At 49.2% G+C, this 25296-nt stretch overlaps 1 protein-coding gene across 4 annotated transcripts in view; it reads left to right on the forward strand.

The window, feature by feature from the left end:
* The first annotated feature begins 43 nt into the window (after nt 1–43).
* The window catches only part of PHF2 (PHD finger protein 2), a 97644-nt gene continuing 72391 nt past the window's right edge, over nt 44–25296 (forward strand). For all 4 annotated transcript variants that reach the window (XM_040591326.1, XM_040591328.1, XM_040591327.1 and 1 more), the window contains exons 1-3: nt 44–140; nt 1230–1498; nt 10373–10565. In XM_040591326.1, coding sequence (XP_040447260.1) covers nt 10468–10565 — 98 coding nt within the window. In that variant the 5' untranslated portion in view covers nt 44–140; nt 1230–1498; nt 10373–10467. The remainder of the gene's footprint in view (nt 141–1229; nt 1499–10372; nt 10566–25296) is intronic.

Consider the following 25296-nt stretch of genomic DNA (forward strand, 5'->3'; position numbering starts at 1 on the left):
CCTGTACTTGCGGTTGTGCTATTTCAGGCGGTGGTTGCGTCGCTGGATGCTGCGTCATGGGCCGGGGGGGCGTAAGCCTGCCTGAGGGAGCAGCAGCTGCCGTGCTACCGTCCAGATCCTCGTTAGAAAGTCTTGAAGGGGTGAGTTTTTCAGGGTTGTGGAAAGCCCTGCGACCAGCGGAGTCCTGCAGTGGCTGACGGCGCCGGGGGCTGTCCCTGCACCCGTTGGTGAAAGGTTCTGGTGGCCCCTCGTGTGTGGGGTCCCTCATGCTGGTGTGCAGGATGGAGCCCCAGTGCCTGGTGGCGGTGGGGATGGGGAACAGGATAGCGCAGCCATCGCTCTTGTGCTGTGAAGAAATGAAAAGTGAGACTGTGGGCATGTTTTTCAATGCAGGCAGTGCTTAAGAGTGCAATTATCCAGACCTGAGGCAGATTACAGCTCCCTCAGCGAAAGCCTCTATAATCCTTTTTATTGTGCTGAAAGCCCGTAAAACAAGCTGCGTCCGATGGCGTTTGGCCGCTGGGCCAGGGCGCGCAGGTAAGGGACATCGCCAGCACCTGCAGCGCCGGCTCCCCGCAGAGCCCATCCCCACCGGGTACCACTCTCCCCTGGGAGCTGGCAGAGTTTTGCAGTGGGTTGAACTGGGATGGTTCCCAATGTCCCACTGGTGTCGCCGGCCCCCGAGATGTCCAGCCCACCCGTGGGTGAATGGCTCAAGAGCAGCAGCTCTCCCGGAGTCAGTGTGCAGAGCTGGGGCTGCGCCAGCCGCAGGGGTGCACCCCCGTGGCCACCTGAACCCCCAGGGTGGGTTTTGTGGGGTTTAGTAGCTCCCATCTCTAACTGTGACTGCGACACAGTAATGAAGAGGTAGTTTGCATTGACCATTCACTAAAAGACTGTTGTTCAAAAGAAAATGTGTTGCTGCCTGATAACTTCAGCGAAGCCAGTGGCTGTATCCCCGCAGAGTGAGGGTGCCATTCCTTCCTGCCCGTGGTTACAGCAGGTTTTGCTTTGCTCCCCTCAGTGTACTGCCCCGAGCCTGGGGGCGGTGTTTGTGACCCCATTTTGCTCCTTATCTGATGAGTTAGGGGGGCTACACCCTCCATTCCTCTGGGGCGGGGTGGGTGCCTGTGGCTGCTCCTGCAATTGCCTCCTCCGAACCTGGCGAGGCCGTGGGTCTCTGCCCTGATGCTCGGCTTCTGCCTGATCCTTGCTCATGCCTCGTCTAGACTTTGACCCGAACCACGAGCCCGTGCTCTGCTCCACCCGTCGTGCCCTGGCCCAGCGTGCCGCGGCCGGAGAGGACGCAGCGGCAGCATGCGGAGGATGCAGCGTGCGCCAGCACGGCCCAGCTGAGGGCAAACCCGTGGCCCCCGCTCTGCACAGAGCCCCCGTCCCGAGAGCTGCCCTGAGACACCTCCCCTTGGACCAGGCGGAGCAGGGCGAGATGCTCCTGAGCCCTTCCCCGGGGACTTCACCTTCTGATGGCAAAGAGCAGGTAACAGCTAAATACTGATTCTTTTTAATACAGGAGTAAAGGATGCAAATGCCGTGAGGAGTTGAGGGGTTTTAGCAGGAAAAGCTGTATTTCGGAAAGTGCTGCGGGATGGTGATCTGTTCTTGGTTTGGCATCCAGGTGTGGCGGCTCGCTGGTGTATTCTGTGAGGTGAATGACTGAAGGTGTGCCCTGGTTTCCAGTTGAAATCACAACTATTCACACAGGGCGGTGTGGGCCAATAAAAATTACATTTCAAAAACCACGAGTGAAGGATGAAAGCAAAAATGCTAAGTAGAAGTTGGGCAAGGTGCTACACAAAAGCAGGGATGTCATAAAGGACTGACAACATTCAGCTTAGTGGTTCTGTGTCTTACAAATTACAGTATTTGTAATAAAATGTAGCACTTGGTGACCTGCTATCAGATGTATTAAACATCTGCTGAGTGCAGCTGGTGAGCACGAAGGGTGAAGGATGCAGGCAAAGAGCTGAACGGAGGAAAAGGGAGAGGGAGAGGAACGAGGACCTGCAAAACTGTGTCGCAAGGATGGGATGGGGCGGGATGGGATGGGATGGGATGGGATGGGATGGGATGGGATGGGATGGGATGGGAGCAGAGGACCAGCCAGCAGGATGCTGAGTGGCTGTTGGATGGTGGTCTTGGAACCAGGTGGCTCCTGCAGGTGCTGGCCCGGAGGTACAGCACCCAGGGGTGCCTGGAGCCTCCCAGAGGGGATGAGAGCAGGGGCAGAAACACAGGCCAGTCTGGGGGAGCTCACTCGCTGCTGCTGGGCTGGGGGTACGCAGATCGCACTCGGTTCTCACCTGCCTTTTCAGGCTGTGCGTTAAGTATGTGTCTCGGGGTGAAGCCTCAGCCGGGCTACCGTCAGCAGCAGGTGTTGCTGTTTGTTCCAGGCCAGGCAGCACCTTCCCTGCAAAGCTCCAAGGAGCATGTCCCCCAGCGTCATTACTAGTAAAACTCGTCAGCGCAAATGTCCTTTTGCTTTGTGTCTGCCAGTCATGTGTGTTTAACGATTCTGCTTTATTTATACTCTGTCTTCTAACAGGCTTTCGGCAAATTGAAAAAGTTATAAATGCTTTGAAACTCTCTTTTACTTGGTAAACTTCTCACTTGTTTGGCTTTGTGAAAAATGAGCTTCGTGATCCCTAATAAAACACTGGGGAGAGGCGAAATAAATGTGAATTAGACTGATGACAGCGATGGGCTCATGCGCACCTTCCTCTAAAAAATTTCAGACTAGAAAATGCTTACAGTCTTGCTCGGACTGTGCTGTGTAAGAGACAGAGACAGAAGGCATCTCCCAGCACGGCAGCGTGCTCTGGGTGAAAAATAACAAAAATTGAGTCCGACTGCCAAGTTATGAAATTTCGTTTACAAATGGTTTAAATGTTTATAAAAAACATTTTGCATGAGGCTCCACAGTGGCCACATAACTTGAGTAACTGTGGCCAAAATCCTTTTTTAAATAGCATTTTTTGAAAGCTGTTGCCCGGGTTGGCAGCCTGCATAGGCTGGGGGGAGCCACGACAGCTGAGCCAGCGACGCTGCTCTGGTGCCCAGAGCTGCAGCGTGAGCCTGGAGGAGCCTGGTATTCCCCACCCCTCGCTCCCAGAATATGCTTTTTTTCCCACAAAATGTGGCAACCAAGTACTGATTCCCAGAGACTGCAACTGAATCTCTTCTAATAGTTCTACTTGCTGCATCTCAGCCGTTGTGCCTGTTGGTGGACCCCGGTCTTACGATGGCAGTGATGAGCAGGCTGGCTGACCTCGCTCCAAGAGCCAACTGTAAGGGAAAAGATTATTAAACCACATTTTAATAAATACTAACATCTTTTCCCCCTTCTTTCCGCCTTTTTATCGGCAGGCACTGCCTGGGGACTTTGCTCTGGTTTTAACTTTGCATCGGTGCTGGGTGTTCATACCGTTGCTGCTGGGGGCTCGGCCGCCCCGTGCAGCGGATGCAGAGTGGGGGGCATCGCCACCGCTCCCCCCCGCAGAGCCCTGGCGGGGGAGGCCTCGAGGGTCCCGCTGCCACCCCCATGCAGGCGGCAGCTCTTGCTGCTCCAGCAGCTCCTGCTGCCCCCCAGAATGCCGCAGCCCCTCTCGCTGCCTGCGAGCTGGGTCACGCTGGTGGCGGAGGTTATTACGGTTTGCCGGGGGGTTATTGTACCCACTAATCGGGATTTACAGCTGCTGCGCACTGCCTAAATTGGCTGTTGCTATAGAAAACGGGAGAGTTTAACCAGGGTTTCAGAAAGAGGCAATAACAGGAGGTGGCATGAGAGGGATGTGCAGGAATATTGTGACTGTGGGGGGTTATTCTTTTAATGTAAATGCATGTGAATACCGCTGCTTCAGATGTTACATTTGCTCGCTGAGCCTGAAGAGGGCTGCCGAGCCTAACCCGCTTCTCGCCATGGCGAGGAGCTGACGGCGATGGGCAGCGTTCCCGGCAGAGGAGTCAGGAAAGTGGAACATGTACACATCTTCCTTTTTTTTTTTTTTTTTTCCCCCCACAAGCTCTATCCAAACACTTCTTAAACACCGGGGACCTTCTAGTGTGTATGAAACTCAGACAATTGAGCAAAAAATGAGAAAAGTATAATGCCCGTGCTGTGAAACGGAACAACTCTGGGAGCCCGCACGCAGGCTCCAGCCCAGGAGCACCTTGCACGAAGCAGAGGTGATGTGGCAACGTCCCTTAGCGAAAGGCTCCGAGTGCTGCACCCATGGGTGCCCCACAAGTGCTGGTTTCTGTGATTACAAATGATTCTCAGGGCAGAGGGGTCCCCCCCGACCCCGGTGCCACCCGAGGCACGTCACAAGTGTGGGTGCAGGGTAAGGAGGGAGGGGTGGGCCCCACCAGCGGGCCTGGGGGTGTCTGCAAAGCTCCCTCCGTGCCCCTCAGTGCAGTGATGGTCCCACAGGGAGGATCCCAAAAATAACAGCGCTCCCATCAAACCGCTCCGCGCTCCCTAACTGCAGGGCGCCATGTAGACGGGGGTCGGTGCCAGCCCAGCTGTGGGGCACCCTGGGGCGAGCTGCCCCACCGACCCCAAAGCTGTGGGTGGCCATGGCCTTGCCAGGGGCTGAGCCGAGCTGCCGGCTCCCCAGTGTGCCCCATCTCCCCGACCTGTGCCAGCCCATGTCTTCTGCTCCCCGCTGCTTGCTTCACCGCCGCGCACACCTCCCGCCGTCCCACTGCCGTCTGGGGGTTGCTCTTCCAGGTGGGGCTCCACTGCCCTTCGACTCGCCGGGTGCAGCTGGAACCACAGGGAGGTTTTGGGGTTTTTTTCCCTGGCCCCCAGCACAGAGGGCATGGGGCACTCCCCAGGGCTGTTTATTTTATTTTAGTTTATTTTATTTTAGTTCAGTTGTTATTCTGCTGAAGGTTACATTCAATGAAGAACTGCACACGTAACATGAACGGTGAGTGAAAAGATGTAGCCGGCATGATACCTCCTGCCACGTAGGCTTTGAACTTCAGGACCACATTCGGTGCAGCCGTTTCTGCTGCTGAAATAAGCGTTTGCTTCTGTCACTGCACTTGGTAAAACACGACAGCCATGTCACTGTTACACCCTGCTGTAAAGTACAGATGAAAAACGCTTTTTTTTTATTATTTTTTTTTTTATTTACAGAAGAAAAATACTTCTGTGCCCAATGTTCATTACATTGTAGGAGGCTTTGGTTGCCAGGTCTGGGCAATACCGTGCCCAGCCCCTGCGTGAGGCGGCAGAGCAGGCTGGCTTTGCTCAGCCAGGGCTGCTTGCAGAAAGCACCTCCAGACCCAAGAGGCTGCAGGACATGGTCTGGGGGATGCTGCGAGGCCTCTTAAGGCTTTTTCGTGCAGGACTGTTTAGTTGCCCACTCAGCTGTGGAACAAATAATGCATCACGTGTTTTCAATACTAAATGCAACATTAATGTTGTAGGCTGGCGCGCGCCTGTGCTCTTCCATCAATTGTGTGCTCAGGTGCAGTGACCTGGGAGCAAGGTGCCTCTCTGGGCTCGTCCGCACACCGCAGGGAAGGGTTTTTCCACTGCCATAACACAAAGAAGTGCAGATGTGTTGTTCTTGGTCCTCTTTTTTCCCCAAAATAAATACAGAAACCTAATGACAAAGACATACCATGAACCAAGCATGAGTCCACCAGCTGAAAGGAGGGCTCCTGGCCTGCTTGCTTACCTGGCGCAGTTACCCTGCCTGGTACCCACCAAGCAGAGCAGGTGCCCAAATGGACTTAGTGACATTGCTTTGCTGAGGGCAGGCTCCCACCCTGTGCTCCTGCCTCTTCCCTGGCCTCCTCTCCACGCATGCCCCTGAGGCTGTGGCATGGCAGTTACGGGGGGCTGCTGTGAATCTTCTGAGTTATTAAAATTCTTTTCCTTGAAATAGTATAATAACAATAATAATATTAATATTAATAATAATAACAATAACAATAACAATAATAATATCTGAAAAAATAAAATCTTGTAAGAGAAACTGATACATTTTTACTGACACCTGATAAGATGGTCAAAGATTTTTGTCTATTGCCCCATACAGATTCTGGTGACTGACAATAAACACAAAATTTTAACGTCAGTATGACACTTTCACCCAAAGAAGTAGCTTCTCCATGTTGAGATGGTGTGTGACATTAGATTGCGTACCAAAATATCCGGCAAGAGAGAAGTGTCCGAGTGGAATGGTGCATGGATGGATGGATAAATGTAAACTGCATTAAGAGTTATGAATACGAAATAAAATCTTTAACTAGGTCTTTAAACTAATCTGCTACGTGAAAGACCTTTGTAAACCAGTCTGCTTTGATGACTTTAACCATTTTAAATTAAAAATGCTGTTTACATCCCCAAATGTCTTGCTTCAAACTGCACATCTCATTATTCCTCCTGGTTTGGGGGTTGGGTTTATTTGGGTATTTTGTTACAACATTTGAACCATGGCTTCTGTGTATGTACTGCAGAGTTCCCAGTAGGACAGCCATGGGCTGATGGGTGCTCACTTGTCTGTGCCAACCGAAATGGGAGTGAAACGGCCAAAATAAGACAGTAGGGTGTGGTGTGAGATCGAACCAACTGCAGCAATAGGGAAATCTGGCGACGGAGGGGGAAACTGGAAGAGATGGGCGCTGTAATCAGCTGAGCCCCCCCTTGCTGCAGCTCAGTGATGCTTGTTGTTTCAAGGCCGGTTTCACAGACAGCTTCTTTGCAAACATTTATTTAAAGAGTAGATATGGTCAAGGGGAAAAAAGATAACTTGGTTTACTTCTCTGCAGTAGCATAGAGATAACTATGGGCACAATGTGTCTAAAGCTACTGAGCATCATTAAAATAGAAAGACCTTGTATATACCACTGCAGAAGAAATCCATAGAAAGAACACTGTGAAATGGTAAGAAACGCCAGGAAGCTCGCAAAATGACAGCAATCTTTCCCTCTGTGCTGACAAGCACACTTGAGCACTTTTCGAGCACCACAGCAGCCGTGGGACCTGAGGGCTCAGTACTGTGAGCTCTCACTGCTCAAAGTGAAGGAGGAGGTGGAGGCTCTGCCGAAGCACCCACTTCAGGATGTCACCATCAATGAGACTTCTGCTCCCGGATCATTTAAAAATTGCTGAAAAATCCCATCCCCTCCCATGAGCTCCAAGCTAGCACCAGATCTCTCTGTGTGATGTAGCCCCTGGACTCCTAGCTCCGTGCCAGCTGGTGTGACCATTCAACTGCTTACTGCCCGCAGGTCCGCTGGTGCCATGCAGATATTTTCTGGGTATGTGGGACGATGCTGCTGATTTTTTTTTTCTCAATTCTTTTAAAAGTATAAACTCACTTCAAAACTTCAGAAAAATTAACTCAGTGATCAAATTCTGTTTTGCTGAGGCATCTCAACATAGCTCCACCACTCACTCCTCCCTGCCAGACTGAGCCAAGCACCCTCCTTGCATGGCTTCTAGATCGAAATACTCACGAAGAAGTCAGGACAATGAGACAGCCTCACCAATAAGTTTCTTTATTTGCTAATCCCTGGCAAAATGATCAGTAAGATGTCTGAGCTGCCCAAACAGAGCCAGTGAATCTTCCCCGTTTTTTTTCCCTGCAATATCAGCAATGTCAGCTCTGGCATCCTCCAGCATAACTTAAGATAATCCAACCGCCTTCGCAGAGGAAAGGAGTAAAAATACTGTCGTGGTGAGCACAGCTCTGCTGCTGGATATAACCATCACCTGAGGAGCAGCGCGGGACAGCTGAGGAGCCTGAAACTGCTCCAGCCCCATCTGCAGAGGAGTGTCTGGCTACACCCTTGTACATCCCAGCTGCCCTTTGTTGTGGCCACCAAAATCCCCGTGGTATTAAGAGAGTTTAGCTCACCAGCGGCTGCAGTGGAGACATGCTGACACTAGAGTTTCGGGTGGTGCTTTGGAAATAGGGCTGTTTTCAGGGAGATGCTCGCGGAACTTGAGGAAAGGTGATGAGGGTATAACTTTTCACAGATCATATGGGTTTGGTGTGAGCAAAGCCCATAAAACGAGTGGGAGAACATGGCGTGGGTGAGCTGCTATGCTTGCCAGTGCTTCTGTGCTCCTCAAAATCAAACTACTGGCTTTATGAAGGGTTGCAGGTGTTTCGGGTGTGCAGAGGCATGAAGCCCAGCTTTCCCATGAGTGTCCTGTACCAAAGGGCATCAAAATCGCTGAAAGTTCTGTTTAAACCCTGAGCTGAGAGGTGCTGGTAGATGCACTTGGTGTTGAGGAACAGCGAACGGGTTCTGTAAAGGTGCGTGCAGCTCTCGTGATGGTTCTCAAGCCTTTCCTCCTCATCCTGCCTTACTCCCTAGACTCGCTCTTCTACTTTCTGGTTGAAGCTCCGAGCAACTAAAATCCTGATACATCAATTTAAAGTTAAAAGAGGCCTGATTTTTTGAGGGCAGATACTTATGCCGCTCAGTGTGACAAAGAAAATAGGCCCCTTTGTGCGTCTGGAGACATCCAAAACATGTCATTCAAAACTGAGTCACGATTTTAAACGCAGGCCTGTAATCTTCCCCCCGCATTACCACACCTTGAGCTATGTCAGAAATTTCATCTCACTCCCGTGAACAGCCATGGTGGACCCAGAGCTGCCATTGCTGACACTGCTCCAAACACAGCTCGGCAAGAACACCAACTGAAAGTCGTTTCTGTGGCATGTAAATTCAGTGGGCAAGGCAAATAATTTTGACAGCCCCTCCTCAGTTGCCCAGACCGGCTTCTGCCTATACTGATGGTGGCCTTCTCTCTGTAGAAAAGCTTAGAATTGAAGTTATTTGGCCCCTTGAATTTCCCTTGTCCTCCACAGGTGATTTCGAAGGATTTTTGCAGACTGATGGAAAAAAAGGCAGAGAAATGTCCATTTTCTCTAAGATAAATAGAAGATCCACCCCCCCTCCCCCCTGATGCGATGGATTCAAGATACTGAATCCATTGTAACTGGAATTAAAATCACGTCTCAGTTGGGACTCCCTTTGTGAGTAGGAAGCTCTCAGGCGGCTCAGGGAAGCATGCCAGTGGCTATCAGACACTCGTGGGACACAGTTCCCTGCCCCCAAAGCCCCTCAGTATGGCAGCGCGGTCATTTTAACCACCTTTGGTGTCTCGGCGCCGAGGGGGAGCGAGGTTCTGCATCCTCAATCTCGGTGCGAACCCAAGGGTTCCGCTTTTGCCGCCGCCGTCTAGGAGGAAGCTGGTGTCTGTGGGGATGTGCAGTGTTGGGGTACGGGCTGTGCCGTGCCCAAGGGGACCTTCATGGGACATACCCAGGGCCCCAAATCCCATTTGGTCCTTCATAGGCACGAGGTGTTTATTTTCACCTCTTTGGGTGTAGCAGCCCTGCTTGCAACGGTGAAAGGGCTGCCACAGGCAGAGGTGGATAACTTTAAAAAAAAGTAATATAATTCTACCAACTAAGAAGAGTGGGGTTTTTTTCTTTCTCAGCATAAATGGACAGCCGTGCACTCTAGGAGGCCCTTACCCACCACCACCACCCAGACCCCAGCCCACCAGGGCATTATTTCTGCTGGTAGGGAGGGCAGCGTGATACTTGCAGCTACTTTGGAGTGTGCCTGCTCCGTGATGGCTTGTCATTAAAAAAAGGGGGTTGTGCTCCGCTCCTGCGGACCCCCCTTCCTCCCCGAGCATCACCCCGCGCTGTTTGCGCGGAGGGGGCAGTGCCAGCAGCGCTACCGCGGGGTCCCCCCCGCCGCCAGACCCCCCGGGGAGGGGGGGGGGGGCAGAGCTGTGCCCGGGCCGCTTGCTTTAAAAAACTCCCTCCTGGCAGCCAGGGGGTAAAAAAAACCCACCCCCCCACCCCCCAAAAGCCCCCCGCGGGCGCGCTCAGCCTCCCGCCGGCCGCCCCGGCCCCGGCCCCGGCCCCAGCCCCGGCAGAGGAAATATTGCAATGTTGCAAGCTGACGTAAGGACATTACAAGGAAAGGGCTACATTTCGGAGTGTTTATGAAAAGCCTCGGTACTGTACTGTCACCAGGGGGCACGCAATAGAATGCATTTCGCCAAACATTTTGAATAATAATCATTTAACAACAACAACAACAAAAAAAGCCCCAGTCCGGTCGGCGCTCGCAGAACCGAAGGAACCATGCAGCCAAACTTTGGGAAGCCCTTTATTATTTTTCTGACATTGCTCGCCCGCCCTTGAGGAGCCGTAATTGCATTATCTGATTTTTTTTCTTCTTCTTCTTTTTTTTTTTTTTTTTTCTCCTTCCCCCCCCCCCTCCCCGCTTCTTTTCTCCCTTCTCCCCCCCCCCCCCCCCCCCCCCCCCCGACACTGCAAATTCGCTGCCGTTTGGGCAGGAGCAGCAGCCGAAGCGACCCCGCGGCAGGAGCCGCCGCCAGCCCCGCTCGCTCCGCTCCTCCGGGCGTCCAGCCTTGTTTTGAAGGGAGCTAACATGGCGACGGTGCCCGTCTATTGCATCTGTAGGCTGCCCTACGACGTAACCCGCTTCATGATCGAGTGCGATGCCTGCAAGGACTGGTTTCACGGCAGGTAACACAAAGAGATCGGGCCTTTCCCCCCCTTTCGCCGCGGTCCCGCCACCTTTTCTCCGCCGGGCAGCGCGGGGAGCGGCGCTGCCGGAGCCGCCGCCGTGTGCAGTTTTCCAACAGGCCTTTTTGGAGAGGAGGAGGAGGAGGAGCCACTCTGCCCCCGTCTCTCGCTTGCTCTCTCCCCGTTGTATTTTTTTTGGTGTGTGTTTTGTAAATTTTGCTGGATTCCCCGCACAAAGCTCCCCCTCCCCGTCGCCGTCCCCCCCCCACGTCCCCCCGTCCCCGGGGCTCCGGTGTCACCGGGCTGGGGGGCCATTGTGCTTTCCTCGGGGAGGGGACGGATCCCGCCGGCCGGCCGGGCGATGGCAGCGCGGCGGCGGGCTCTCCCTGCCGGGATGCGGCGCGTCCCGCACGGCGGCGGCGCCCGGGGTGGCGGACAGGGGGACCCGGCCACGGGGCCGGGGCCGGCAGGGGGAGCGGGGGCCCGCGGCGGCCGGGGCTCCGCCGCCCTGTCATCGGGCTCCGGCGCCTGGCGCGGCGGGCCGGGCCGGCCTCCTGGCCGGGTGTGTGTTGTGTGGGGCTCCGGGCACCCCCCTGCCCGGTCCTCCGCGGCTCCCCGGGGCGGCGGGAGCGGGGAGGCGCGGGGCGGGAGGCAGCCGGGGTGTTTCCCGGCTGACAGTGCTACCATCGCCGCGCCAGCCCTGCGGCTTAACCCTTGGCGGGGCGGGCCGGCGGCTGAGGGGAGCGCGGCGGGGCCCAGCTCCGCGCCCGCCCTGGCGGAGGGGCGGCGGGCGAGGGGAAGCCCCTCCGCGCCGGGAGCCGCGGGCGCCGGGCGGGGCGGGCGAGCGCCGGCCCTGAGGCGGGGAGGGGCCGGGCGGGGAAGACCCCGGTCGCCCAGAGCCCGCCCCTGAGCCCGGGCAGGGCCCCCCGCCCCGCGGGGAGGCGGCCGGCGGGGACCTCCGCCGCCCTGCCGCGCCTGACGGTGGGCGCCCGCCGCCTCCCCGGCGGCCCGGGTAGGGGCGGGGGGGCTGCCCCGGCCGCCGCCGCCGCCCCCCCTTCCCTCCTCGGGCCGGCCCTGTCGCCGCCGCCGAAGCTCCCGAGGCCGGGGCCTGCCGTATCGGCGGCGGCCGCCGGGCGGGGGGGGCCGGCGGGCGGCGGCGGGGGCGGGGGAGCCGGGCTGGGCGGGCCGGGCGGCGGGCTGCCCTGCTCGGCCCCGCTCTTCCCCAGCGCCGGGCCGCAGACAATGGGAAGGCGGCCGCGCGGGAGTTGAGGCGGCCGGGCGCAACTTCGGCACCGCGTGTCGTTATTATTTTCTTCCGTGAGAAATGGGGAAGTTGGTGGCCGGGGACCCGGGACGGTCACCTCCACCTCACCCCGTTCGGCCGCGCCCGGCGGGCGGGCCCGGGGTCCCGGCGGGGAAGGGGCGGCTGCCTTCGGGCCGCGGCTGCGGGGGCTGCCGGGCCGGGGGGCTGCCGGGCCGGGGGGCTGCCGGGGCCCGACCCTGCCAGGCAGCTCCGGGCGGCCCCGCCGGGTCCCCGTGCCGGCGCGCGGCCGTGCGGGCTGTGCGGGAGGGGGCCGGTGGAGCGCTGCCTCCTTTGCAGCGATTCTCCTCGCGTCATAAAAGTGTAAAAAGTGAAATTAAAATCTGGTAAATCACCTTGATGAGCGCTTGGGATGGCAGGGAGCCAGCGAGGTTAAACCCTCGCTGTTTGAGTTAACCAGCTCCGGGAATTGCCCCCCCCCCCCCCCCCCCCCCCCCCCGATCCCAGCCGGAGGCAGGGAGGGCCCGGGGGTTAGGCCCGGCTTCCCCTCGCTGCCCGTGTGCCCAGCACAGCAAACTTCGCCGTGGCGCTGGGGATGGTGCTCTGCCCGTTCTTGGAAGAGCTGTGTGGAAACATGAAGCGAAATACCGAAACCAGTAACTTCCAGCGTGGGTGCTGGCGGGGGGTGCCCTGCACCAGGGGCTCCGGGCATGAGGCGTGAGGGCTGTGCCCAGGTCGGCCCTGGGGCTTGGGCACGGGGGAGGCCGAGGTAGACGCTGAAGAGAAGCCTCAGGTGCTGTGTGCTTGGAACTGGGAACACTTAAGGACGTGGAAAAATTAAGATTTTCATGCCAAGTGGTGACAGAGAGGGTTCGTGGAAAGATAAAAGGGCAAAAGGGATTCAGTGGCCCGTGCGCAGTGGTGAATCTTGATAAAACTGATGAAAAGAGGTTAGTTGTAACTGATCAAGGAAATTATCATTTTGTCGGCAGCTCAGGGGCGATAACTTGTGCACGCACAAAGAAAGGTATTTAGTTTTGTGGTATAATGGGACAGAACAGAATTGTAGCTCTGTTGCAGGGGGGGTTGTACCCTTTTTGCTTTGCTCACAGTAGCAGCCAGAGGTTGATGTTGAAGTATAGAAACCCCAAACTGCTTCTCACCGTGTCAAAACCTAAGGTATAGATCACCTGAGTGATCTAGCAGGAAACGGCTTATATATGTCTCCATTTGCTTTTCTTGGGATTACATGAATAAATAAATATTCAACAAAGAAAAATAAAAATCAGGATTTAGTTGTATAAAATTATCCTCTCTCCTAGACACCTGAAGCACTAGTAGCATTAATGTTTATATAGAAACTGTACTGTAACCAGAAATAAGCAAATGTGCAAAGCTGCATACCATTAAGGAGGCTTGCCCAGGTTTTTAATTGTTTGATCATACTTACATCTCTTTTTAACGTGATGTACACTGTGCATTTCAGAAAAGAAAAAAAGTGTAATTTCCATTTGGTTTTTCTAGAAGCAGGTCAGGTATTTTCATGCTTCCTTTCTGATGGTAGTTCCCCAATATTTAAGGAAATGTTTTTCACGGTTTTATTCATGTAGCAGTCGTAGTCTCCCTCACATCTGAGGTTGGGTAACATCTCTGCAGCGACTTCAGCAGTTCTGATTGTAAATTTATATTATAAAAATATCAAGCGTACGTTAAACTTATTTAGTGCAGTTTAGAAGGTGGGAATGGGGAGATGCTGGACGAGCCACACGTTGGATGAGCGCTCTCCAGACCACCACTGAGCAGTCGGCAGTTTGCTGACATGCTGCTGGCTCCAGTTTGGAAACGGGTGCTCTACGTCGCTTCCCTGTACAAGTGCCACAGGGTCTGAGATCTGGGGTTCTCAGGGGCTTTTAGATATCACTGATGGCTTTTATTATCCTTTTCAGGGAGGATTTCTCTTGTGAAGCAGTGTTAGATCTTCCCATAGAAATCATTACTTAGTCCCGAGAAACGTCCAGGTGGTCCCTCACTGCGGGATCTGAGCTGCTGTGTGGCGGGGAAGGCGGCACCTCGGAGCACTGGCTGCTCTTGCCTGGGCTCCTGTCATCCTTGCGATCTCAGGCTGGCACGCAGTGGAGTTGCTGCATTAGACCGTATGGCTGAATTGACACATATGCCTGATAGGTTTCATAGACAAGGATTTGGCATCTGCGTTGATTTTATAGGTCGGTAGCCTTTGGTAGTCTTTCCCTGTGGTGTTGCTGGTCTGTAGGAAGAAGGAGTAAAGGATTTGTTGTCATTAGCCCAGTTCCTTTCTTTCTGAGCCCCTCTGCTGCAACTCCATATGTTACCCATCATCGGAGACCCTTAGACACCATTTATGAAGTGTGTTGAGCCACCAGTATGTTCGCAAAATGCTGTTTGTGACTTCTTGTTAGATTGAGTTTCAGTCATTTTTGTGCTTTCTGTTTGCCTGAGCAGCTTTCAGACAAGCAGCTTCAAGCTGTGTCTGGAGAGGGTGGAGGTGATCTTATAGGCAAAAAGAAAGTAACGCTGAAGCAGACAGTGGGGTTGCTTGACTCCTCGTTTTGTGAAGACCTTGCATTCTTTGATGTGGCTGTTTGGTGTAACAAAAGCCCATACACCTCAACTGCTTCTAGTCCATTGCTGTAAAAAGCCAACCTCAGTGCTGGATGCTCTCCTGGCTCCTCCACTGTTCTGTTGTGGTGCGTGTGTCATGGCCTTCCTCTTGGGTCCCTTCTTGATGAGGAGCTTCTGGCGTTGTTCCACATGTTACCCAGCAACAGGACTTCAGGCAGCGGCAATAGCTGGGGCTGTAGGCACCCCTCTAACATAAAGCCTGTTGGTATGGGAGATGGCTCTTTGGACTTAGAGAAGGCCAGGAGAGGAGGAGGATGGGGTTGCATCATGTGCTGATGGGTGAAGAAGCTGAGAATCAGCAGGTGCCTAGGCAGTAGGTTGCTCTGCTCCCTCCTCTGCGGGCCTGGCCAGATAACTGGCTTTGGGCAGGCAGTGCTGCAGCCTGGAGGAGATATTTTCTGTGCTGTGTACCGTGCACCGTGCAGGCTTGCATTTGATGATGTGGGACAGGATGGTTCACCGGCTTGGTGGAGCGGTTTGGCCAAGGCACGTTGCTTGAAGGGCACCACCTTCTCTTCTGCTTCTAGGTGCTGGTGGTGCTGGTTGTGATCTGGGAAGCTGCGTGGGGTTTGGAGCTGCCTGCTTCAGGGACACCCCCTGCTCCTAAGCGCCTTTGCTGCAGCTGAAAGCAGCGAGGGTAGGTTCGCTGACAGGTTGTGAATGTAAGCCGCTGAGGGCTGGAAGAAGTCGTATTTAACAACAGGTCTCTTAAGTATCTCATCTACTATGGGAGTGTTACAGAACCTAATATTCAAGGCAAGGCAAGTCCATTTCTGCAAGTTTGTTCAACTAGAAATCTGTACTGGGTTATTTACTACAGCTGTAGGTGATGGAAGGTAAATTGCTTTTTTTCTCTGCAGTGGATATTTTTTTACCAGGTAGGTATGGGATCACACAATCACTTGCTAAATAAAGTAACAGGTGTTATTTGTATTTGTTTTTCTACCCCATGTGTATTTAAACTTTGAAACTTACTGTCCCAGGCATAGCTGAAGTATGTATCTCAGTAAAAGTACAAGAAGTTGGCTTATCTAAAAGTAGTTCATGTAGTTACCATAGTAGCATAAAATTATGATGGGTGTTAATCAAGGTGCCTTGATGCACAAGATGAACTCTGGCCGGGTTAAGAGAAGCACTTCTCTTACATCACAAAATGAAATTCCCTGTGGATGGGGAGATTTTATTCTCCTACTGGACCATTCAGCGTCGGCCCTTTTAAAAATAGGTCTAGTTTTACATGGCGCTGTCTGGTTTCTTTCTTTTACATAGGCTTATTGCTAGCTGTGGCCAAATTTGGTAATTTGGGTAAAATTTTAAGATGAGGATAATCTTAAAAATACAGTGCTGTTTGCCTTAGTATTTATCACAGTGGAGAGAGTTACTGAAGTTAATTGTACCATGCAAAGCATGATTTCCTTTAGTGTGTGAGTTCAGATAGGAACAAGGTGAGTAATTTTTTCTAATAACTATGTATTAAAGATTATGTCAAGTTTTGCTGTAATCAACATTACAGCCTCAGTTGTACTGGGAGGTTGACCAGAGCAGCTATCGTGAATAAGCCATGCTGATACCTATACCAGAATGCTTTCCCTTATGCCCTGTGCTGGGAAGCGAGGGGGGAACCCAAGTTATTTAGAAATTATTTCATAGAGCCCACAAAGCAGGCAAATTATTCCGGATAAAGTGTCCACATGGACACTTTAGTGGGTGTTGTTTACCCTAGAAGGAAAACAACCCAAAACACCTTCTTTTTTTTTTTTTTTTCTTTTTTTTTTTGGGGGGGGGAGGGAAGAGTTGTCAACATGGAATGTGAAGAAGATTTGGACTTAAGACAAGACTTAAAATCCTTCTTGTCTTCAGGTTGGAATTGCTGTCATTTTAATCTTCCTTTCAGTAACACATCATTTTTTATTCTGCAGGTTGAAAGCTGTTCAGAGAACCTAGAAGCTTTTTTTATTTCAAATCCATTTTATATCTTCCTTAAAGTTCTTTTTAAATATCCAGGGCTGCACAGAGGTAGAAGCACATGGCGCACTGGTCCCGGTACCGATGCTGGTTTTGTTGCCTTCTAGTATTGTGTGGCCCCACAGTGATGTTTAACATCTATTTCCAGAGCATTGGGAGGCTGGCCAGATGGTAAAGCGAGTAGGTTTTGCATCTTGCTGGTCAGTGTTGTGTTCTTGGTCCTTTGGCATAGCGAAATAAACTTCTTGTCTTACCATTTCACATCCATTTGTGCTCTGAGAAAGAGCCTGAGATTCAGAGTGGAAAATATGTCAGAGTTTCAGTCTGCCATTAAAACTCTCAGTTGACCTCAGAGTCTCTTGGGCCATTGCAGTATGAATCACAGCTGCAAGAATACTTTTGCAAAGTGTTTGTTAAAAGTATAGTCTCAATTTGTGTAGCAGATTTCCAAATACACAGTGTTATCTGCAGTTCTGTCTTGCAGAGAAGATATGATAGAGGGTTGAAAACCTGTATTTGGTGTAAATTAAAAGGACTGAATTGTTACTGAAAAAAATAAGTTTGCGTGGGAATTGAGGTTCACCTTCACCTTTCTGTGGTGGTATTGTAAGCTGACATCCCCAGGAAAAGCACTTGTCACAGTGCTATTGCTAAACCACGGGATAGGCTCCGTGTTTAGATATGCGCACAAAAAGTGCATTAGCTGCCCCATTTCTATAGACTTCTGTCCCCTTCTGGACGACTGCCTAAGTAGTAGCTGGGTTTTCATGGGTGTCTGTGCAACACCTCAGTCTACAAAGCTGCCTTTGAAGCAGAGCGAGCATTTCTCTTTTGATCAGTTCTTTGCTGTAGGACTGAGCATCACTATTAGACACCTGTAGGTTTGCGGTGGCTGGGTGCCTTGTGTTTAAACTTGCTTGTTAGAAGATGCTGAGGTTTCAGTTTGAAAAACTGTTTAACTGAGAGATGGAGTCTAGTTGTGAAAAAACTGATTGCTCCAGTTCATGTAAATAGCAATTTAGGTATCCTGAGCATTTAGCTGGCCTGAACATCGAGGTTCTGATGTGTCAGCTCAGAAATCATGGAATTATTCTCTGAATTAAAGTATGCTTTAGAAGATCCAAGTCTGAGTGATACCGAGTGTAGGCAGTAACATAGGAAGGGCTGGTCTACAAGTGCGTTGTCTGGTACACTGGCACCTGAGAGTAAGTATAGATCACAGAAGGTCATTATATTTAAAGATTATTTTAATTTCAGAGGGTTTAAAACATATTTTACCTCTGCAAGAATAAAATGTAATGAATATTAAGCACAATTCATGTTTAATTAAAAAAGAAAAAATTGGAAAAGAGTATGAATTAATGAGTGCTCCTCAGCAGCCCGAACCTTTAGCTTGACTGCGTTTTGTGAGCAGTACTGCAGGCACCTGTTCAGTAGTAGTGGGACTGCACCCTTACCAGATGCTGGCTTTTAATCAGAAAAGTTAAAGCAATGTCGGAACAAAAAGATCAATTCTGCGTGCAAAGTGGAACTGGTTACCCAGTGCTTTTTCCTTCGAATAGCTCTATGATGAAGGAAATGGATGAAAATGTCTTGAAAAAAAATGATCAAAGCAGCGTAACTATGTATGGGGAGAAACTGGTGAAGAGAAAGTGTTCCAGAATCACTCTAAGGCTTTCTAAACCCCATCATCTTTAATATTACATTAATATATTTTCTTCTTTCTGAATGATATATATTTTATAATAGGAGTGTACTATATCTACACTGAAAACTAAGGGTATTTTTCTAGCCTGGCTAGCTGTCTCCTATACAGCAACCTGTAATAACGCAGGCGTGAGCTTCGGCCGAGGCATGGTTTGTGCAGTTGCACAAGGGCTCTCAGTAAATACTTGGTGCCTAGAGCTGTGCAACTGCCACGAGTTTAAAGTCAGCTTTGGTCTGCCATCATGAATTTGGGTTACACTTCTGGATTGCACTGTGGGCATGTGCAGAGGCTGTGCCAAGTTGTGCACTGTATGTGAGCGGTCTGCTGAGGCCACCAGCCTTTTGTCCGGCCCGAACAGGCATCTTTCACTGTCAAAAGTAAATGATCTTTTTGCCCACAGCTTTATTGGCAAAATTCTCTTGCACTTCCAAAATACATTTGAATGCTGGATCACAGCAAATACAAAATCCCACTACCAGAGTTATACTCTTATTACAGTGTTATTCTGATGAACAGAACTCCATCAGCTAAATGGCTAGTTGTAGTGACTTATTTTCTTGTTTATCAGAAATTTGTATGTCTAAAATATTTTATGGTTGCTCAGAAATTTTTATTAAATCGTGGTCTGTGACATTAGAAGTATGATATAAAGGTGCTCTGTAGCAGCACTAGAGGCATTTTTGAGATACGGGTGAGCTAGCTCCTTGAAATCAACTGGATTTTTCATAGTAACCATTTTATGTGTCTCATCTGTGGCTGGGAACACCATAATGTGGGTGTATATTAGAAAATCTTACACTCGCTGAGTGATATGAATAGTAATTCCTTTCTAGATTTTTATTTGAAAAGAATAAGCCTGTGCACAATCTATTTTAGGGCATTATGCATAATCTATTTTAGGATGTTACCTAGCTGTTTGTTACATCTAAATACCCTCCACATAGAATATATTGGCAATGACAGGCAAATTTCACCAAGTCTTTCACATTGACTCGTTCCTGGTGGGTTTGTCCCCCACTCCATGTGATGATTCAGTAGCTCAACCCCTTCTGAATAACACTGTCTGAGGGCCAGTGGTTCTGTGACCGTGGTCCCTGGTAGCATGGTGTGATCAGACTGCAACGTCTCCTGCTCCAATGTTTGGTGCTCTCCAGGGCTGCATCCCAGCCTGGCGTGCATTCCGGGCACCGAAGGATGGTTTTCCCCTGGTCTCAGAGAGAGCAAACCCTTCCTTGTTGAGTCCTGGGTAGAGCTGCTGGAAGAGGCTGACAGCATGTGAAGGATAGCTTGCCAGTGGTCCACAGAGGAGTTCCTCTCTTCGCTTTCTCCCAGGCACATCCCAAAAAAATGGTGGGTGCTACTTCTCCAGATGGAACCCTGGCTTAGTAGTGTCCTTACAGACCTGAGCAGATGTGAGGACACTGAGTTTCACTGCAGTGTTTATGTGCTTAAAGTTGCACAGTTAACTGGTGTAGGTCTTTTAACAGGATAGTCAGCAATTTTAGTATTTTATCCATTAGTTTGACACAAGCAGAAAGTTAAACAATAGTATATTTTGACAGGAAAAAATAAATCGGAATTGTAAAACCAAAAGTATTTTTAAATTTCCCATTTGCAGTTGTTAATCTGATTATCTGAAACTATGTGAGAGCAGCTGAAGTTACAGTTGCCTTGTTTTTATTTAATTGCTTATGGATTTCATTGCGTTTTCCTCTTTTAGCAAAAAATACGGTACGTTTACTCTCAGGGAGAGCATTTTTCCTTGAAGTTTTCATCTGGCAGATTGAGAGGATATAACAAGTGAAAAAAGAAGTGAGATATTTCTGCTAGGAGTCATTAGTTGTGATTTTTTGTTAAACCTCCTTTTTTGCTGTTAACATCTCAATGGAAGGTGATGGAAATGTGAAAATTGGCAGGAACAGTGTTCCGATGTCGTATGTGTCACTCATTGGTCTGGAAAAGCTGGATTTGATATGGCCAAAATATAATGATTTAAAAAAACCCTAGTTAATGCATACTCATTATTTTTAAAAATAGTCTTCCTCTGCTCTTTGGCACAATGACATCATGTCTACACTATGTAGGGACAGCAGAGTGATCTGGGTTGACCAGATGATATCTTTGGTTTTCGTGGGATTTGCACATGGAGTATAAATTATTATAGTATGTGTTTGCGATTGTTCGTGTGTATAAAAATACACTCGTTAAATGTGAGCCATGTGGTTGTGAATTACCCTTTCAGCTCAGATCTGTATTGTTACTGCTACGGTGCAGAACAGTATCTCATTGTACATGCCTAGCGCTGGGCATTGCACAGCCCTCTGCCTTCTGATTCCAGATACAACAAAGAATGCAAATGGTTTTCATTATGTTTTTAGATGAACGCAGAATAACGTGGGAGCACACGAAACAGCCAAGGATCATTATTCAGGAATACAATCCCCATGTAGCCAGGACACAAGCAATATTTAATGCCTTCTATTGAACATCTCACCAAAGTCTCTGGATCAGGGCAGGAGGGGGATGTGAAAGGGCTTACAGACTTGTGTTGCTGTTTGGCCTGTGTCTGAGCAAGGAGAGATCTCCTGGTTTACCACGCTGTCCATTTGTGATTTTCTTCCTCTCCATTCTTGATCGCTAAATGTCCTTAAATACAATTGCAGCAGTTGCTAAGGAATGTAAAATCAGAATGTATCAAGTGTACTTTTAATTTTTTTAGATAAAACATGTGGTTTGTTGGCTAGAGTTAATTGGGAGCAGGACCACTTCAACGTATAGCTCCTTATAGACTGCTGTAGGTATAGCATAAGAACTCCTATCGCAGAAATATTTCTTGTGGAATGAAAGAATGCTGTCACAGAGAGGGATCCTGCTGGATACCTGAATGAATACTAATTCAGCAAAGAATGGTACACTTGTAGAGCTATTAAGTATTTTTTCCATGGTAACTTCAGAAATCTAAGTCACAGAAGTACCATCAGAAGCAGCAAGACCTATAGGATGAGCAAAAACCTAAGGCTGCTTTCCCACTGCGTGTAATCTGGCTAGAAAAGAAGTCCATAGGCAACCTCTCAGCAGCCTCAGCTCACTCATCCCTGCTCGCTCTGTATGAAACACTAAAGCTTCTACTCTGCATTTAGTTGCTGACTAGGGATTAATCATTCTAAAGACTTGACTAATTCCTGGTCTGGAGACAAGACCTCTCGGTAAAGCTTTACTATTGAAAGGCATAAAGATGGTATGGAGGGTGTTAGAGAAGGTCTGCAAAAGATGGGAATGCCATTTCCTTACAGCGGAACATGGGAGTTTAGTTCCGAAATGGCTGGGCTTACTATTACTTAGATGGTTGGGGAGCATTCAGGCTTGAAATGTTCAGGCTTGTTCTGAGATGCTGCTACGGATTCACAGTTTTTAATGCCAAAATGGTGCTTGACAGTATTCTGAACTCTTACATAGATTATCAGCCAACTTTTTTGCATTAGAACAAACACGTCAGCCAATTGAAAGCACATGTACTCTTGAGGAAAAGGCAACAAATCTGCTAATGAGTTGTCCCAATGGTTTATTGCTTCGCTGTTGGAAAAAATCACATGTATTTCCGATCTAAGTTTGCTTATTTTTAGTTTTCAGGTGTTGTGTCTTAATATTTTTGTTAGTTGAGTTGAAGAGCCCTTTTTCTCAGATTTTTCTATCAACATTTTGATGTCCTTCTGCGAAGAGAGTTATCATCTTTAGTTGCGATATGGTATAATTGTTCATTTGAGTTCTGCTGAGAAAGTGCTTGAAAATTTCTTCCACAGAAGTATTTCCAAGAAATACATTTAATTTTCTAGTTTTGTACAGAGGCCTTTTAATTTTCGACCATATTACAGTGAATGTTTTTTTCCACATATCTTCCACTCAACATTAATGTTTCCCTTTTGCTTTGTCTATATTTGTGGTAACTTATCAGGCACAAGCAGCAAATGTTTATCTACATTAAACTTATAAGGAAGCCAAATATTAGTTATTTTTTAAGCAGCTTGGTTCTGAAATTGGTTTTCTACCTTTTGAATTGGCTCATGAATAATAGCAGAAAACTGTGCTCTGAGTTCATAGAAAGAGAAACGCTCTCCAATATGGTGAACTAGCACTGATAAGTGAAAGCATGAGTATTTAAGAGAAGTGAAATCACTTGACAAGTGTGGGCTCATGCCGGATTTAGTCACAACCATGGTGTCACTGTCACAGAGCTACAACCGGATAGCTCTCAGCAGTTGTTGGCTGTGGGAGCAGTGCTTCACCAGCTCTGCAGGAAAGCTGGGTATTTCACAGTCAGGCAGAGTTTGGGTTGTGACTAAAGCGATACCCGGCTGTGTCTGCCTTTCTCAGGTGTAAAGTGGTAGTTGGGGAAAATTATTTACTGTTCCTGCTACAAGGGTTCACATTCTGTGGTTAGTCTGGTCTCATGTTTAAGAGAGGGTAAAACTCGTGTGACAAAGCTTCAGAATGCAGCAGTGCATTAAACAGTGCTGTAGGAGAATAATCCTTTCCGAGCCCTGCAACAGGCACGCTGGAGCGGTGAAGGTGAGATGTCTCTGAAATACCTGCTTAATTTGTAAGAGTCCTGTGTAATCAATTCTCTAGGTTTCCAAAGAATTAAGAGAAACAACGTATTTAACTTCTTTAGAGCCTTCTTTAGTCATGCAGAGCAGACTGTGTATCCTGGCGTTCCATGCCTTCTGCACTGACTTTATCTTCCAGTTTATGCTTTATAAACAGTATCAGAAATAGTAACGTTTTTTCATCCGCAGCTGCATTTCACCCTACGGTATTATTCACAGTCCCTGCACTTTTACTCCTACATCTTCAAGCAGTCCTAGATTACTAATGACATCACCGTATTCATTGAAACGTACCCATTCCTTCCACAGCACCTATAGCTATCGTCTTCAGGGGTCTTGGGGACAGAGTAATGAGAGCTGAGCAATACTCAGATGAGAGGACCTCAGCACTGGTAAAACTAGTAATGAGGATTCAGTAAATAACAGGCTGCCTTTGGAGTGAGTATGGAACCAATTACCCAGCGTCATGCTAGAAGGAGCTGTACTGTTGAGCAGGTGTCCTCTGTGGTCAACAGGAGGCGGGTGGTGTGGCCACAGCAGTCATTAGAGTGCTCTGTGGTCATTTGACCAGGCTGGATTTTACAACAGTAAGTTCTGTTCAATGCAATAACCTAAAAATGTATTTTGAGGAAAAACTGCGTATTTCATTCTGCTTTCCTTGGGTCTTCAGCATTTTCATCTGTTGCTGTGGTGCGCCTGGCGCTCTGGTTGAAACTCATGGTACGACGCAGCCCTACGCTGATTTGCTGCAGCTGTTTCTGGGTGCTTTGTAGAACTGTGGAACATAAAGATACTCTGGGTTTAATGTTGCTGCGTAAATTGTTTTAGTCAGAACTCTATGTTAAATACTTGACATTTGTATTTTCAGGCAAACTGGTCAAACACGGAGATTAATGCAGAGGACAGAGAAGGGATTATAAGGTTTTGTTGCTGGCTTTGCTCCTCCTTTCCTCCCGAGTTTTTGTCAAACCGGTTAACTTCTCTGTGGTTGGGTTTGGTTTCACTCTCATGCATGCACATTAATTAATGCATTAATATTTTAAATGGAATACATAACATAATGAAGAAAATAAATAGTTTATCTCTGGAAGAGGAAGACGAGTGAAAATTGTGGAAGACTGAGTCGGAAGAGGACCGGGAATGTCTGGTAGCAGTGCAGTGGTCTGTGTTTGCTGGATTTCCTATCCTGACAGCTGGCTGACCACTTGAGTTGCCTCCGAATCTGAATTTGCTATTACAGGCATCCCCTTAGCTCCCCTTCTGCTTGGCACTGATTTACGCTGCATGGCAACTATGCATCAATGATCTTTGCAGTATTTCTATTTCATAGAAGCCCAGCAAACTTCTAATTGCGTGGAGTCTTCCTCTGTTACTTGGTGTCTTCAGAAAATTATTTCTTTAAGGCAGAATGTGTGTCTTGAACATACTGTGCTCCTTTGCAGCTTGGCAGTGATGTGGCATAGCAGATAAGTGTCAATCCACTGTGATTTTTCTGAGCGTGTGTCAGAATATTTAGCTCTCGTTATACATGCTATTTGAACGAACAAATCTGTGTACAAGTTGTGGTTTCTGGAATGCTGCTATCGGAATGCAGATCATGTAATTTGCTTGCTCTTCTGGAGGTTTTTTGGATTTCATTCTGGGTTACATATTTTCTTAGCAAAAGTTACCTGATTTTACTTCTTACGTAACTCAAGGGTTTGGTTTTGACAACCTGTGTTTTCCTCCTGCATGTTTGCTGCTCACTGTAACCGAGAAAAAACATATGAGTTGGTTTGCAGGTGATGTGATTTTATTCTTTGGGTTTTCAAGCTGAATGCAGTCCGTTGGCCTTGGTGGGTACCATGGGTATTACTAGAAAGCAAGTGTTTGTGCTTCAGATGCACTTTTGATGTTTGCAAGCTGTATTGTGTGAGGAGTGGGTAAGAAAACTGGTGTCCATAGGGTGGTTGTAGTAGACATCCAGAGAAGCCGTGAGTTAAAATGTGGAGAACAGCAGTGAGTAAATGGTGTAAAGCTCACTCCTGCACTCAGTTTGTTACTAGCAGCGTGCTCTGGTCCCCCCTACAAACTGGGGCTGCTCTGAACTTGCATCACTTGCTCACACCAGTCAAGGATGGCCCGTGGTAGCTGTGTGCACTTCACTGGAGGTGCTCTGGAGTGGCCCTGGGGGGGGGCGAGATGCTCTCACTGCCTGGCCAGGGTCCACCACTGGCATTGCAGTGAGCAGCTGCTTCCCACGGCCGAGCGCTGGTGATTTTGCAGAGGGCAGGAGCAGGGACTGTAGCAGAACAAGGAGCCTGGAAGGTAAATAAAGCTGTTACACTGTGTGCATAACTCATCTGCAAGGGAACTACCAGGCTTCTTGCTGACTCTCCAGCTAACTTAAGTCCCAGATACAATTTGTATCGCTTTTTATAATACTGCTAGATTTTTCCATTTCAGACATGCTGAAATTAAGTTGTTGCTGAGATTACTTTACTTCGATGCTATTTGAAAAATTCTCAAAGGACTGGAAAAAACAGTAGTTGG

The sequence above is a fragment of the Falco naumanni genome, chromosome 4 (genome assembly GCF_017639655.2).
Source record: "Falco naumanni isolate bFalNau1 chromosome 4, bFalNau1.pat, whole genome shotgun sequence".
NCBI classification, from domain to species: Eukaryota; Metazoa; Chordata; class Aves; order Falconiformes; family Falconidae; genus Falco; species Falco naumanni.